The sequence below is a fragment of the Anabrus simplex genome, chromosome 1 (genome assembly GCF_040414725.1).
Source record: "Anabrus simplex isolate iqAnaSimp1 chromosome 1, ASM4041472v1, whole genome shotgun sequence".
In the NCBI taxonomy this organism is placed as follows: Eukaryota; Metazoa; Arthropoda; class Insecta; order Orthoptera; family Tettigoniidae; genus Anabrus; species Anabrus simplex.
In genome coordinates this window covers 663,405,755-663,420,665 of record NC_090265.1, presented here as the reverse complement: position 1 = coordinate 663,420,665, position 14,911 = coordinate 663,405,755, and the positions used below count along the sequence as shown (strand labels likewise).

Below are 14,911 nucleotides of genomic sequence, written 5' to 3'. Positions count from 1 at the left end.
TAACCTGTGCCCAATGAAATGGAAAGCTGTAGCACTTTTAAACAATCAATACTGTTTGACTGTTCTTGAATAGGCGTACCAGTATATCATCAGGTCGGTGGATGCAGAGTGGGTTTCAGCCCTTGGGTTTCGTCCCTTAAGAGGCCACGGCTTGCCCGTGGTCCAACAGCTCTGTACTCTGACCGACCAACCGAGCAGAGGAAAGTTGGCCACGGCTCTAACGTGGCTCTACGCCTCTGCATTCGGGAGACGGGCCTGGGGCACAGTGCTGGACTTCACGCCTGGCCCCACCCGTCGGCTGTCCTGAGAATGGTTTTCCGTGGTTTTCCATTCTCCTGCACTAAGGCGAATGCCGGGACAGTTCGTAGTATAGGCCACGGCCGCCCACCCCCTCACCTTCTCCGCACATCTCCTTCACCGTAACAAATCTCCCGCCCTGAGAGACGGCGTCACCGTCTAAGAGGCCCGCCTCCCCCTTCAGGGGAGGAATGAAAACGTTTAGTAGTAGTAATAGTATATCATCATCATCATCATCATCATCATCATCATCATCATCATCATCATCATCATCATCATCACCAAGCGAGTGGGCCGTGAGGTTACGGTCGCGTAGTTGTTAGCTTGCATTCGGGAGATGGTGGATTGGAATACGACTGTCAGCAGCCCTGAAGATGGTTTTCCATGCTCTTCCTTTTTGACACCTTAATTAAAGCCATGAACGCTTCCTTCCCACTCCTATCACTTTCCTATCCCATCATCGGCGGTGCGACGCTAAGCAAATCGTAAGAAAATAAAGAATAAAAATGCACACCACAAATTTCAACATACCTTACTTCTAGTTCGTGGTTCAACTATAACCACAATGTAAAGCGTATACTTGGAGACAAAACAGGACGACCCCAGTACCTGGAAGCGAGCTGGAAGTCAACAGTCAAACACACCCGGCACCCTGTTGAGTTAACGAGTTCTAAGTGATCCTTGTTTGGTGTGGAGATGTTGCCAAAACACTTTCTTTGACACTTTCTTCAGTCTTTATCCCCCTTTCTTTGTGTCGAATGCAGTAGACGATTTGGCAACACCGGCTACAGTAGACGTAGTAAATCCTATAAGCCGCTAATAGACACCGGGCTGCCGCTGGAGAGTTGTGGTGTGAAGCGTGGTCGTCATGTTTTGTACACAATTATAACAGCCCTGAAGGGTCATGGCGTACCAAGCGACCACTGCCCAGCCGGAAGTCCTGCACATTGCGAGGTGTCATGTGGTGGGCACGACAGAACCTCGTGGCCCATTATTCTTACCTTCCTAGACTGGTGCCATCAGATAGTTCCTCAATTGTAATCCGGTAGGCTGAGTGGATCTCGAACCAACCCTCAGAGTCAATTAAAAAATAGCTGACGTGGCAGGTAAAAAACAAAAAACAAAAAAACCGCGAGGTCTCCGGGTGAGAGGCAGACACACTACCCCTTCAGCACGAGGCTGTCGTTCAACTACAGCGCTGCCCGGTTAATAAATGGGTTGAGAGGTGTACTTCATGAATTTGAAGTTTTGTTATATTATTAGCATTTGTACCCATTCTCCGAACGGCATTTTGCAATGGAATATAAGTTCACCGGACAAAAAATTAGTCACTCTAGTGTGCACGTACAGATGGATCATTAAGCCTGTACAGATAGCGCAGCGAACGAGTCCCGTACTCAACCGCACTCACGCTGCCTCTACGTGGGCATAAGGCAGTAGCGATCACTAAGACATTGATGTCTAAGAGAACAGTACGTCATACGTCAACATAGGTAGATGTAAGGATGTGACATGTTGCCACGCGGTGCGTGAACGTGCTGGATTTGTTGATGTTTCACAGCAGAATGTTCAATGTGTCTACAAGCAGTGGTGTACAACACGTGGCCACTAAACACGATGTCAGGATTGTGGTCGGAAAAAGATCCTGACTGAGAGGGATCCGAGACGCGTTTCACTGGTTGTGAATCAAAATCGCTTCCAAACCCGACAGGAATTGCTGCAGTCAGTGAATGAAGGTCCATCCCAATCTGTTAGCGAGAGAACATTGCGACGGGAACTGCATGCAATTTACATTTGGAGTTGGTCACTTTGCAAAAGACCATTGATCACACAGGCACATGAAGCTGCACATATTTAATGGGCTAGAAATCATCGAACGTGGACAGTAGCTGACTGGCGGAACCTAATGTGGTCAGAAGAATCACGTTTTTGTCTGTATTCCAATGACGCATGTCGTCGACTGCACCGAAGGCCAAAAGAAGCATTTCATCCTGGAAGTGTGCAAGGTCAGGTTCAAGCCGGAGGAGGCTCTTGTGATGTTCTGTGATGTTTCGGGGGCGTATATCGTATCATGGATTGGATCTACTCATTGAGGTGACCACTAACATGAACCAGCATGATTATTTAAACATTCTGGATGATCAGGTGTTGCCTTTCAGTCAGCATCTGCATGATATGTATGCTATTGAAACCCCGATTTTTCAAGATGACAACAGCTAGACGCACATGTGATTGGTTTTATGAACACTCCCTCACTCTAGTACACCTCAATTGGTCTACACAATCACCTGACTTGAACCCCCATTGAAAATCTGTGGGACGTGTTGAAACTGCGGGTAAAACCCCAACATCAGCATCCCCGCAATTTGGTGGAATTGCGCGATCAAATCCTCAGCGAATGGCTTGTGAATTTGCTTTACGTCGCACCTACACAGGTCTTATGGCGTTGACGGGATGGGAAAGGGATAGGAGAGGGAAGGAAGTGGCCGTGGTCTTAATCAAGGTACAGCCCCAGCATTTGCCTAGTGTGAAAATGGGAAACCATGGAAAACCATTTTCAGGGCTGCCAACAGTAGGGTTCGAACCCACTATCTCCTGAATGCAAACTGGTAGCTACATGAACCAAGTCGAGCGACCACTTGCTCGGTGCGAATGGCTTAACCTGGATGCGATGTACCTGCACAACCTTGTGGGTTCACTTCCTAACCGAATCCCGGCGGTTATCAAGTGCAGACGCGGAGTTACATGGTATTAAATTATCTTTGTTATGATTTCTCCAGGGGTGACTATTTTTTTGTCCGGTGAGCTTGTTTTTTTCATGATTTTTTGCGAGGTTCCGTGGCTCAATTCACAGGTTAGTTGCGGCATGTTGAAATTATATTTTTCTTCCGAAGCATGTAGCAGCATTTTGAGATACGATACATCTCAACCAAACCGAGACAGAATGAGGACGATTTCCAGATGCATAGTGCGGTACAGTTCCTTGCCTAAGGTAAGGAGTAACTGCCCAGCTTTCAAGTAACATAGTGTAGTTATTCTAACCATTGGCGTGGCGCTGAAAGTGGAGCATCACAAAACCCGGTTTCGATGATATCTCCCTCATTATCTTCTCTATATAAAAAAAGTAAAACGACTGTTTTATTCTTTCTGTAAACCGACCTTGAACTGATCCTGAAATGATATGCGCCGAATGTCTGAGGGCACTTAGACTAATAATTCAATTTTGCAAATATATCCGTTATTATCGGTCGTCCCACTTCTACCGCTTCAAGAGTAGTGTCCTGGAGTGCGAGATATTTGGTCGGGGATACAACTGGATATGAGGACCAGTACTTCGCCTAGCCGGCCTCACGTGCTATGCTGAACAAAAGCTTTGCGGGGGTTGGGAAGATTGGGAGGGATAGGGAAGGAAGAGGGGAGAAAGTGGCCGTGGCGTTAAATTAGGTACCATCCCAGCATTTTTTTGGAGAAGAAGTGGGAAACCACGGAAAACCACTTCGAGAATGGCTGAGGTGGGAATCGACCCTCCTCTACTCAGTTGACTTCCCTAGGCTGAGTGGACCGCGTTCCAGTCCTCGTAGCACTTTTCAAATTTCGTGGCAGAGCCGAGAATCGAAACCGTGCCTCCGGGAGTAGCAGATAATCACACTAACCACTGCACCACAGAGGTGGGCCATTCGGTGATTATCCGACAAAATTAATTAAAATTCAGTCGAGTACCCGGTTCCTCTGCCATCTCCTGGGCTAAATTGGAAAGCCGAAATTGACAAGCTGACAGCCAAACTAATGGAAAATTAAAATTTCCTTGCATGGTTTACTGAGGCCGCATGGTCATCATTATCATCACTTACCGTGTTTACAGCGCCATATGACAATGATGAGTAGTTGAATTAGAGACATCTGACCCTTTTTGACGTCGATGATGCAGCATGACATGGATACCACATGAGACTGGAAGGGTTCGAGACCCCTACTGACCCGTTACCGTATGAGTTTAGGAAAATATTAACGAACCCAGCTCTCCCCATCCTAGAAGACTTGGCTGTTAGGTTTGGACATCTGAAATGAAGATCTCCTTCCGTTCAAACTGCTAGGGAGCTCATCATTAGGGCCTATAATGGATTTCATGAGTGGCAACTGGAGTGGAACAACAGAGCTCCAATTGAGTGGCAGGCCTTATTTAGCTTTCAGCATCTACCAGCCTGCTATAATCTGCCAAGAAAAACCTGGGTTGCCCTCATTAGAGTTCGCACCAATCAAGGACGGCGTGGCACATTGCTACATAAGTAGGGTAAGAGATCCCCCGAGTGCGACTGCAGTGAGAAACAGCAGACCATCCGGCATATCACACTGAATGCCCAAGATACTTGGGTCATTGGAAGATTTAATGTGGGCTACAAATGAGACTGCTCAGTGGCTGGACATTTTAAATGTAATTTTATGAACTCTCCATGAGTTCGGTTGAATGTTTAGTGTTTTCTTTTATTTTTCAGTGACTTTTTATTTATTTTTATATTTGTTTGTATCTTATAACATTGTGTTATAGCCATAAGCTGATTAAATAAATAAACCGCTGCACAATCTCCCTCAAGGCACGGAAATTGGTCGGAGCAGGATGGAGGGTGCGAAACATTCCAGATGTGGTCAGTAGTATTAAGGTTGGGTGACTTTAGGGGCCAGCAAGTATCCTCATGTCCATGTAGCACTCTTTGAACCAATCGGCCACAATTTTTGGAGTGGCAGGCCAGTGCTTTATTTTGCTGTAAGTACTGGTATCCTGCAGGATGTTGTAGGTTAGGGACTTTGTAGACATGATCTAAAAGTAGGTTTCTTGCATTATTCGCCAGTAAGGGACGTTGGGAGAGGAACTCTGGATGTCATTTCATACCATGTAAACAGTCCCTATAAGATGATTCCTTTACCATCAGTCTGAACTGTATCCTGCTGGCTAAAGTCTTCCATTGCCTCACGTGCTTGGTGACGCAGTCGAACCCTGCCATCGAAGTATCGCAAGTGGTATTCGACTCATCTGTCCAGGTGACCTATCTCCATGCGTCAAGAGTCCAACGGTGGTGTTCCTTTGCTCGTTTTTAATCTTTGTGCCTCGTGATGTGTGGCGAGAGACCCCTAGCGCAAAGCCGGGCGCAATTCGGCTCATTGTCAATGAGCAGTGCTCCAGTTCAGGCAGGTAAAGGAGCAGACTATGCGTTCTGGCGGAAGGTACATCCTAGCGGCTGCCTGCACGGCTCTCAGTTACAACTAGTGAAGGGGCGCGTATCTAAACAGATGAAACTTTGAACAGTTTTATTGTACCAAATATCTGGTTCTATTCAGTGTATTGCATTACGGTAAGGAAACAAAGTAAGTTATTTTGTATACACAGGTATCCTGCTAAGTAAATATGTTTAATTACATTAATTTCATTAGGTTATGCGTAGGAAACAAAATGAATTATTTATGCATGTGATAACTAAATACTTCTCTGACTACTACCTGTACCCATAGAAATATTGCAGACCAATATAAAAGCTTATTTAGGAATACAGCATAAACAATGAACGACAAACGAACTGTACGATCGTACAGTATTGCGTAAGCGCAATATATTCAGCCAGGTGCATTGCTGTGTCTTTGCTTGCGCCTCGACTCCACATATCGCTATCTAGTCTTTAAAGCACAAACTATTAGAAGTGAGCTGCTCTCGGTTCTTACAGCGTTCATGTCGTTAGCTCAAGGAGGGGGGTTCTCTCATTGCCCACCCATGCTCTAGTGGATTGGTAGCTTCCTTACCCCGTTGTGAGTAGTTGGTTCCCATCGCGGTTGTCCAGCACTGAATTCGCGAACAATCTACTGCACTGTGGCACGTCTGTCCGCTCTTATCATTCCAGCTAGCCGATGGCGAACTCTGTCATCAACACGTTGTACACTATCGGCAGTTGGCCCTGGGTGCGGTGGTTTTGGCCGAATCCATGTACTATAAAAACACTCTTGATACGATGGCTCGTGCAAAGTCCAGTGCCTGCCTGACTTCGGAGGTGGAATGGCCAACTGTTATTCTTTTCCGACCCCGTCGCTATTAGGTTTCCGAGGGCTAGGGAGTCTTTAATTTTCATGCCGTTTGTGGCCCTTGTCTTTCTTTGGCCGATAACATTTTTCGAAATGTCGGATCCCTTCCACTTTTTCTCTCTGATTAGTGTTATTTAGAGGATGGTTGCCTAGTTGTACTTCATCTTAAAACAATAATCACCACCACCACTGGCCCATTTGTCTTTCACTAGCAATGTGTCCGCGATCAAATGCGCTGAAATCTCGTGTCACACGACCAGTATGAGGTGTGATGTCGTCACAGTCACGTACGACTTTGTACGTCAGCATCATTTCGTCAAACTGGTAGCTATCACTAATTTGTTTTTCATGTTGCTGTACGTCGCACCGACACAGACCAAGCGAATTGGCCGTGCGGTTAGGGACGCGCAGCTGTAAGCTTGCATTCGGTAGATAGTATATTCAAACTGCACTGTCGGCAGCCCTGAAGATGGTTTTCCGTGTTTTCCCATTTTCACACCAGGAAAATGCTGGGGCTGTATTTTACTGCCATTTCCTTCCCACTCCTAGCCCTTTCCCATCCCATCGTTGCCATAAGGCCTCTCTGTGTCAGTGCGACGTAAAACAACTTGTAAAAAATATATTGGCGGTAGGCTGTCACTATTGTAAAGTCCGCAAGGTTTTGAAAGTTTCGTAGGCTTACTTATTAAATTATTTTCGCTGTTTCAGCTAACCTCCAACTGAACGCGCTAGTCAACACAGCGCCATCTTATAACAAAGTGCCGGGCTGAATGGCTCAGACGGTTCAGGCGCTGGCCTTCTAACCCCAACTTGGCAGGTTCGATCCTGGCTCAGTCCGGTGGTATTTGAAGGTGCTCAAATACGACAGCCCCGTGTCGGTAGATATACTGGCACGTAAAAGAACTCCTGCGGGACTAAATTCCGGCACCTCGGCGTCTCCGAAGACCTTAAAAAGTAGTTAGTGGGACGTAAAGCAAATAGCATTATTATTATTATTATTATTATAACAAAGTATGCTTGTGACGTCTCATAATTAGCGCACATTTTGCCTTACTTTGAAGCGCTATTCCATGAAAACTGAGTTTCAGATTTTCATTTTATTTGCAACAGGTTGCCTCCTCTTTTATCCAGTGGCGGCGATTAGGGCGGGGGGCAGTCGCACCGCACTTTGTGGAGAAAACATTACATTTTTACTCCATTTTAGCCGTCTGAAACTAGGAATTATAGGAATTATTTAACGGGGGAGGGGGGGGGGAGAGACCCAGCTTAACAAAGGAAAAAAAAAGGCTAATATTCATTTGATTGTTAAATATGCTACAATTGTTGTTGACAATTGCTGCACATATCCCAGTATTGGTAGGCTTCCTGGCAACCAGAAGCAACTTCAAAAATGTCAGAATTTTAATAATTTTAATATTTTAAAATAAAATATTCAAAATTTCCCGCCTTTTTTTAACAGTATATCACTGTTTCCCTTATAAATTCCAAGTTTATAAGAATTTTCGTATTCCTTTTTTAAAGTGTGTATCAAAACTCCAGCTACAAAATGAATCTCAATCATTAACATAGACTGTGATTTGGATTTTTTGTCGCGTTTTTATTCCGAGCACCAGAAAATATTAATAGCTTTTTAAATAAAAATGTTATGAAAAATAGAATTTAAATCCTATTGATCTGAATGTTGTAGTACAACATTATGGGAGGAAACTCTGAAACAATCATAATTATCCGTGAATCAGTACCAGAGTTATGAAGGAAACCGTGGTATATTGTTAAAAAAGGCGGGAAATTTTGAACATTTTATTTTAAAATGTTATAAATAGAATTTTGACATTATTGAAGTTGCTTCTCATTGCTCTTAAGCATGCCAATCCTGGGGTATGTGCAGCATTTGTCAACAACGTTTGTAGCATATATAACAATCGAATGAATATTGGCCTATTTTCCCCGTGTTGAGCTAGGTCTTCCCCCTTAAAAAAGCTACGTGTACAAGTCCTGTTGTACTGTTCGTTCATTATTTTCTTTAATTATTTTTTAATTATTAACAAATCCAGGTACTTGTTGTTGTCTACAATTTTGTTCTCCCTCCTCCCACTTCTAATTCCTAATCGCCGCTACTGCTTTTATCTGTCAATTGAGACATTAAACACAATCGTAAGTTAAATGCTCTCGGCGATGTACGCGTTTTACCCAAACACTAAAAGCGTCTTAAAATTTATCTACGGTTAAACAAAAAGATAGATCTGTGTCGGTGCGACGTAAAGCCAATTGTAAAAAAAAAAAAAGAAGGACGTCTTATGGCGACGATGGGATAGGAAAGGAAAGGAAAGGAAAGGAAGTGGCGATGGTCTTAATTAAGGAACAGCCCCAGCATTTGCCTGGTGTGAAAATGGGAAACCACAGAAAACTATCTTCAGGGCTGCCGACAGTGGGGTTCAATATCTCTAAATCAACTACTCATTATCATCAGTGTACACCCTACGGAGACACCACTAGTTTACAGCACAGACAGGCTGGAAACGTAACACAGTACTATTTTAATGGTAACAAAAAGGTGTAGTTGATAGTTCACCTATCCTTGAATTCCATTCACTATTATTATCTTTGGAAATGAATGTTGTTTACGGTAAAACCTTACCAACAGTCGCATATAATTTGGTCGCAGAATCTGGAAAAACTTGTCCTCTATACCGGTGATTATATTCACTGGAGAAAGAAAAAAAAGGTTTAAATAATAATGTCTGCAGGATGAACTTTGACAATATCTTCTGAAAGTTATTTTGTGATATCTGAAGCCATCTCTCTTCAGTTTAGACTCAGTTTATAACTGAAGAAACTAATTTTGAATAAATAACTTTATAAATTATCTGAAAACGAAAACATATGGTCATAAAACAAGAAACAACTTAATAATTAAAATTAGAATGACATGCTTCGTTCTTGAAAGAACATCATCGGATTCTATCAAATCACACTCAAATATATTTATAAATGTATAAACATTTCTATTTAAATACTTAAAAACGTGTATTTTAGAACTTATCCTAATGAAGTCCTCACTGCCCTCCACTCTAGCATAAAATGCAAGTCAGAGCGGGGAGCGTGGCATGGCGGAAGGTCAACGGACTGTTTAGCCAGATGGAATCATGCCAACACCTCGCAAGCTATGCTAGAGCGGGAAGCAGTGAGGACTTCATTAATATAAGTTCCAAAATACAATTTTTAAAGGATTTAAATAGACATAAACATAAATGTTTGAGTGTGATTTGATATAATCCGATGATGTTCATTTAAGAACGAAACATGTCATTCTATTTTAAGTTGTTTCTTTTTTCAGGTATAATTCTGTTACCATATGTTTTCTTTTCTCAGATAGTCTATAAATGTGTTTATCCAAAACTAGTTTCGGTAGACTGAAGAACCTAACAGTTATACATTTTTTGAAAGTTATACACTTACAGACTTCATAAAATGGTCAGGTTGTTACTGGATAGCTGAGCACAAGCTATTGCATTCATGCGAATAGAATGACAGCAAGTGAAGAAATAGAATAGCTTCTGCACTTCATAAGTCAACAAGAATAATAATAAAACCATTACAGATAAAACACAAAGAGAGAAATGAAGAACATCAACCAATTTGCTCTGCAAAGAACTTCAGCACAAGATCATTCATTATTCATTTACCATAGACGTGGTTAAACAAAATTATATTTAAATGTTACCAGGCTAAGCAAAGAGTAGGCATTATAAAGCCGTGAGGTGCAACACGTAGTGTGGATGTTATCTAGGAGCTAAATACCGTCATGAAATTAGTTTTCATGAGTTGCTACACCAATCAAATTCGTCATATTCTCCCTTGCACTTTCAAGCTTCTGTTTGTATTGCAAGTTTTGTTGCTAATGCTCACTGCTGCTTCAGTGCCGAAAACACGCATCGCCAGCAAGACACATATCTTTGTAATGTATATTGGACTGCATGTATTAATTCTTTTAGGACCAGAAAAAATTAAGACTGTTCGTAAACGACCAGGTATTTAGTAGGTGGTATTGTGAAAAAAACTAAGGCGTACTTTGAAGTTTCCATTTTATAACCCTATAATATATTTTAATTTATTTATTCACTCTCAAAGGCGTTACACCGAACTCTCTTCACTTGCACTATCAGCAAACGAATTAACACACGTGAACTTTCATAATCAAATATAACACACACATAACAGATGACTAACAAGATAAATATAGGTTGCAATTTAGTTTCATTTACGATTTTTTTTACAAATAATTTAGAAACTTTTTTTTCACGTGACATGCAAAATGACAGATATCGAATAAAATAATTATTACTTTAAAACACGTTCCAGGTTTATTCAGTTGACGAAATATCTCTGACCGTTCTATTTATGTAGCGTCATCATTAGCTATATGACGTCAGTCTTCTTCGCAAGGTCAGAATTGACGACAGATCATCAGCTTGTACTATAAAGGTTAAACCGAATATTTCAATACCAAAGAGGAAATTACTATTCTAAATGAGTTGGAGTACATTTCCGTTTCATTTAATTATCCGTTTAACTTCCATGGTTGGTTCTTCCCCCGTATTCAGCGAGGGATCCCACCTCAAGGGCAGTGTCCTGGAGCGTGACACTTTTGAATCAGATATAAAACTGGGGAGGAGGACCAGTACGTCACCCAGGCGGCCTACGTGGTTATGGGAGGATGAAAAGATTGGAAGGGATAGACAAGGAAGAGGGAAGGAAGTGGCCTTGGTCTTAGGTACCATACCGGCATTTGCCTGGAGGAGAAGTGGGAAACCACGGAAAACCACTTCGAGAATGGCTGAGGTGGGAATCGAACACCTCTCTACACTGTTGACCTCCCAAGGCTGAGTGGACCCCGTTCCAGTCAAATTTCATGGCAGAACCTAGAATTGGCGGATCTCCGGGGGGGGGGGGGCAGCTAATCGCACTAACCACTACACCACAGAGGTGGACTGGAGTACACTTTCAAGCACCAAAACTTTATCCTGAAAGTACGATTCGCGAACTGAAGTTGATTAATACATTTTTATCTCCCTGTTCTGCATTTAGCTCCTTTTGAACATCCACTGTACAATGTGCGTAGCGTAGTTATTGACTTACCTGGCCCACCACTCGTCCGGGTTGTATGTGGACACTGGTGCTGGCTGGAGCAGTGTGGTATAGAGGTAGGGAGCACTCAGGAACTGCTGTTGATGTGGTGGTAACTTGTAGCGACGGTCTGGGTAGCCTCCAAAACTAGCATTGCCTGTTCCCAGCGCTGGTCCTGCTGGAGTTACCAGCTGCAGTGGGTAGTAGGAGATGGGCACGGCCAGTTTGGGCGGCCCATAAATATAGCCACGAGGGTGGTGGTGTGGCCCATAAGATGGCACAGGCGTCCTGGGTGCAGTAGCATTCTCGTTACTGTTAGGGGAGTAAGTGAGTAAGAAATAGAGAGACAGCAGCAACCGAAGGTTAGTAGAACACTGAAACTGCTTTGATCAGAGTACTGACGAATTTCTTTTACCTAACAATGTTGTTTGCTTTTGTGTCTACCCGTTCTCTTGATCCTGAAAGTGACAATGTATTTCGTTGTAGTAAGTTGGATGATGCGAGGTTTTGGCTAGTTCACGACGTTCCCCAGTATAATAATAATAATAATAATAATAATAATAATAATAATAATAATAATAATAATAATACAGGAGAGAAGAGACCCAACACAGAATATTGTCAATAAGTACTGTGACATTTTAGATGTGTATATAATTTTTAGGTTTTCGGAGACGCCGGGATGTCAGAATTTAGTCCCACCGGCGTTATTTTTACATGTTAGAAAATTTACGAACACGATACTGATGTATTTGAACACCTTCAAATACCACCGGACTGACCCAGGATCGAACCTGTCAAATTGGGGTCAGAAGGCCAGCGTCTCAACCGTCTGAGCCACTCAGCCCGTACGGTTTTGGGCTTATCAGGGCTCCATATCTCAACATTTATTTGTAGAGTTTTAGTTTTGCTATTTTGACAGTTTTCATTCTCATGTCGTTCGAAAGATTTTGCTAAGTGGATTGCGAAAAGAGTCATAGAAAGTAGCGGTTTTCTCAGAAAACCCCACTGGAGAAATGAAAATAACATTAACTTCTTAACTGTTCATTTTATCGAGTTGGGGCATTTTTTATTCGATACCCCGACCCAGAAAGCTAGAGTTGCTTTATGTTAAAACGTAAATTCCGTAAATTGTGCCGAATGCGCTTTTCTTAAGTTATATTAAGTGGGTAGGCCTCTTGCCTGATTTGAACAAAGCTACTACTGTAAACGCACATCCTTTGTCGTCAGTAGGTATCTTCTTCTTCTTCTTCCATTGCTTTTCCAACACCTGTGAGGTCGCTGGTGCGAACTGTCACACAGGTTGATTTGTTCATGTTTTACGGCTGCATGCCCTTCCTGACGCCAACTCTATATGGAGGGATGTTATCACTATTGCGTGTTTCTATGGTGGTTGGTAGTGTAATCAGTTGTCTAAATATGGAAGTGTTGGGGGCAAGCACAAACACCCAGTCCCCGAGCCAGGAGAATTCATCATACGAGATTAACATCCCCGACCAGCCGGGAATCGAACCCGAAGTTCTCAACGCTGACAATTTAGCCAAGGAGTTGTTCAGTAGATAGCATCAATAAGGCCAGTTAAACATTTTAAAAATGGAACGGGAAACCTTGAAAGGAGGTCCATACCTCTTTCTGCATTAGGAATACCTACAATTACATGAGCATTTTCGATTTTCAGTCAAAGAGATTGAAAGTAATGTTCTTCTTAGAATACGTTGTATCTTTCACTCAGTGAGCGTTATTGCTTGTCCAAGAACAACTATACTAAACTGATTTTTCTCTTCATAATTTTGTATCTTTTAGAATTTCTTTGTCTTAGTACCAGTCAATTTCCCTTTTCTTTATGAAGGCAGCCAACGGCCGTAGCCGTGTTGAAACACCGGATCCCGTGAGATTTCCGAAGTTAAGCAACATTGGGCGTGGTCAGGAGTTGGATGGGTTGCCACGCACTGTTGGTGGGGGTGGGGGGGGTAAGGGAATGGAGGAGCGGAAAGAAACTGGCCACCCTACCGCACGTAAACTCCAGCTCAGGAACACCTCTGCGGAGGTTCGGACCTGCCTTCGGGCAGAATAACCCTTACCTTACCTATGAAGGCAGCTGTCACCTTGCATTAGACCTAAAATGAGGAGTTTTTCTTTAATTAACACAGTTTTACACCTGCCTCTTTCTAAACAAGACGATGCCCAGTCTTCTCCTTTCCAACAAGTGTAAAGAATTACATTTACACTGATATGTGTTAGGTTTATGGATGACATTTCTATTTAAAGTACTCTGATCTTCGAGTTTCAAGTGATAAAGGTAGTCACACTGAAGCGAGAACACAGATAAAATATAGATATTAAAACACCCAAAAGAAACATTTACATAGTACCTTAAGCCACAAGATGTAAGATGACAAAGTAGAAAATAAGCACCGGAATCTCCAATTAGATGTAAGTATAACACTTAGTATTTTAGATAACACACAATGGAATATTACTGGAAGCATTTGGGTGAAATTTGAGAGGCCACTGAACCAACATAGACGTTAACATTGTTTATAGTTAATGTGCTGCAGTTGGAAAGTAACACGCATAGAATTAAGGGAAACGGTCATTGTTACACACGGCTAGTTGCACTTTGAATAATTCTTCATTAACGAAAAAGTCGTGAAAATATAAAATTATCGAGAAAGGTAGGGAAACGTCCATTAGTTTCTATGTACAACACACACAATATTGCAATTTTGTATTATATTTTTCTTTTTACAATTGTTACATTTATTATAGATAAAACGAGACCATAAAATATTTGGGTTCATTAATTCTAAGTTTTAACTGGTGCATAAGGTTTTTGCAACTTTTATCACAACCTGAAACATCAAAGCAATCAGAAATATCCTAGACAACAAAAAAACAGGTTTTAATATACGATATAACATTGACAAAATAAATTTGAAATTTATTGACGAGTGTTTGTGATTGAGGTTTTATCTGTATATTTTATATCATGATCAACTAGCAATGCATGCCCATCACTATCGGGCTTTAATATTTCTTCACTTAAACTGTAGTGGGTACATTACTGGCTGGCGAGAACATTTGGAATACACGCTCTGTAGTTATCATTAACTGGTTATCTCACAAAGTTCATTGGTGAAACGAAATAAGTGTAGGCTAGTTTTTAAAAGATCTGATTATTTTAACGAAAAACAGTACTAATTATTTTGGCCTTTCTATAAACCCTCATCACAGTTACACTTAATAATTTAAAAGTAAAGTTTCTTGACTTGTTTTTTACATTTATTTTGCTGTAAACTTAGTTTTTAATTTTTGACTTTTTAAGCAATTATTTTGTATATTTCAATATGAAATTCATATTTCAAGTTCTGTATTGACTGTAGTATCTAAATACAAGTATATTTCCGCCTATTTAATACTA

General features: G+C 41.8%; 1 protein-coding gene across 2 annotated transcripts in view; it reads right to left on the bottom strand.

Moving 5' to 3' along the window:
• spz5 (spatzle 5) overlaps window positions 1-14,911 on the bottom strand; it is a 314,825-nt gene that overhangs the window by 17,358 nt on the left and 282,556 nt on the right. Inside the window, exon 4 of one of the 2 annotated variants that reach the window (XM_067145302.2) lies at window positions 11,503-11,802. In XM_067145302.2, coding sequence (XP_067001403.1) covers window positions 11,503-11,802 — 300 coding nt within the window. The remainder of the gene's footprint in view (window positions 1-11,502; window positions 11,803-14,911) is intronic. The other variant, XM_067145309.2, reaches the window with a different exon arrangement.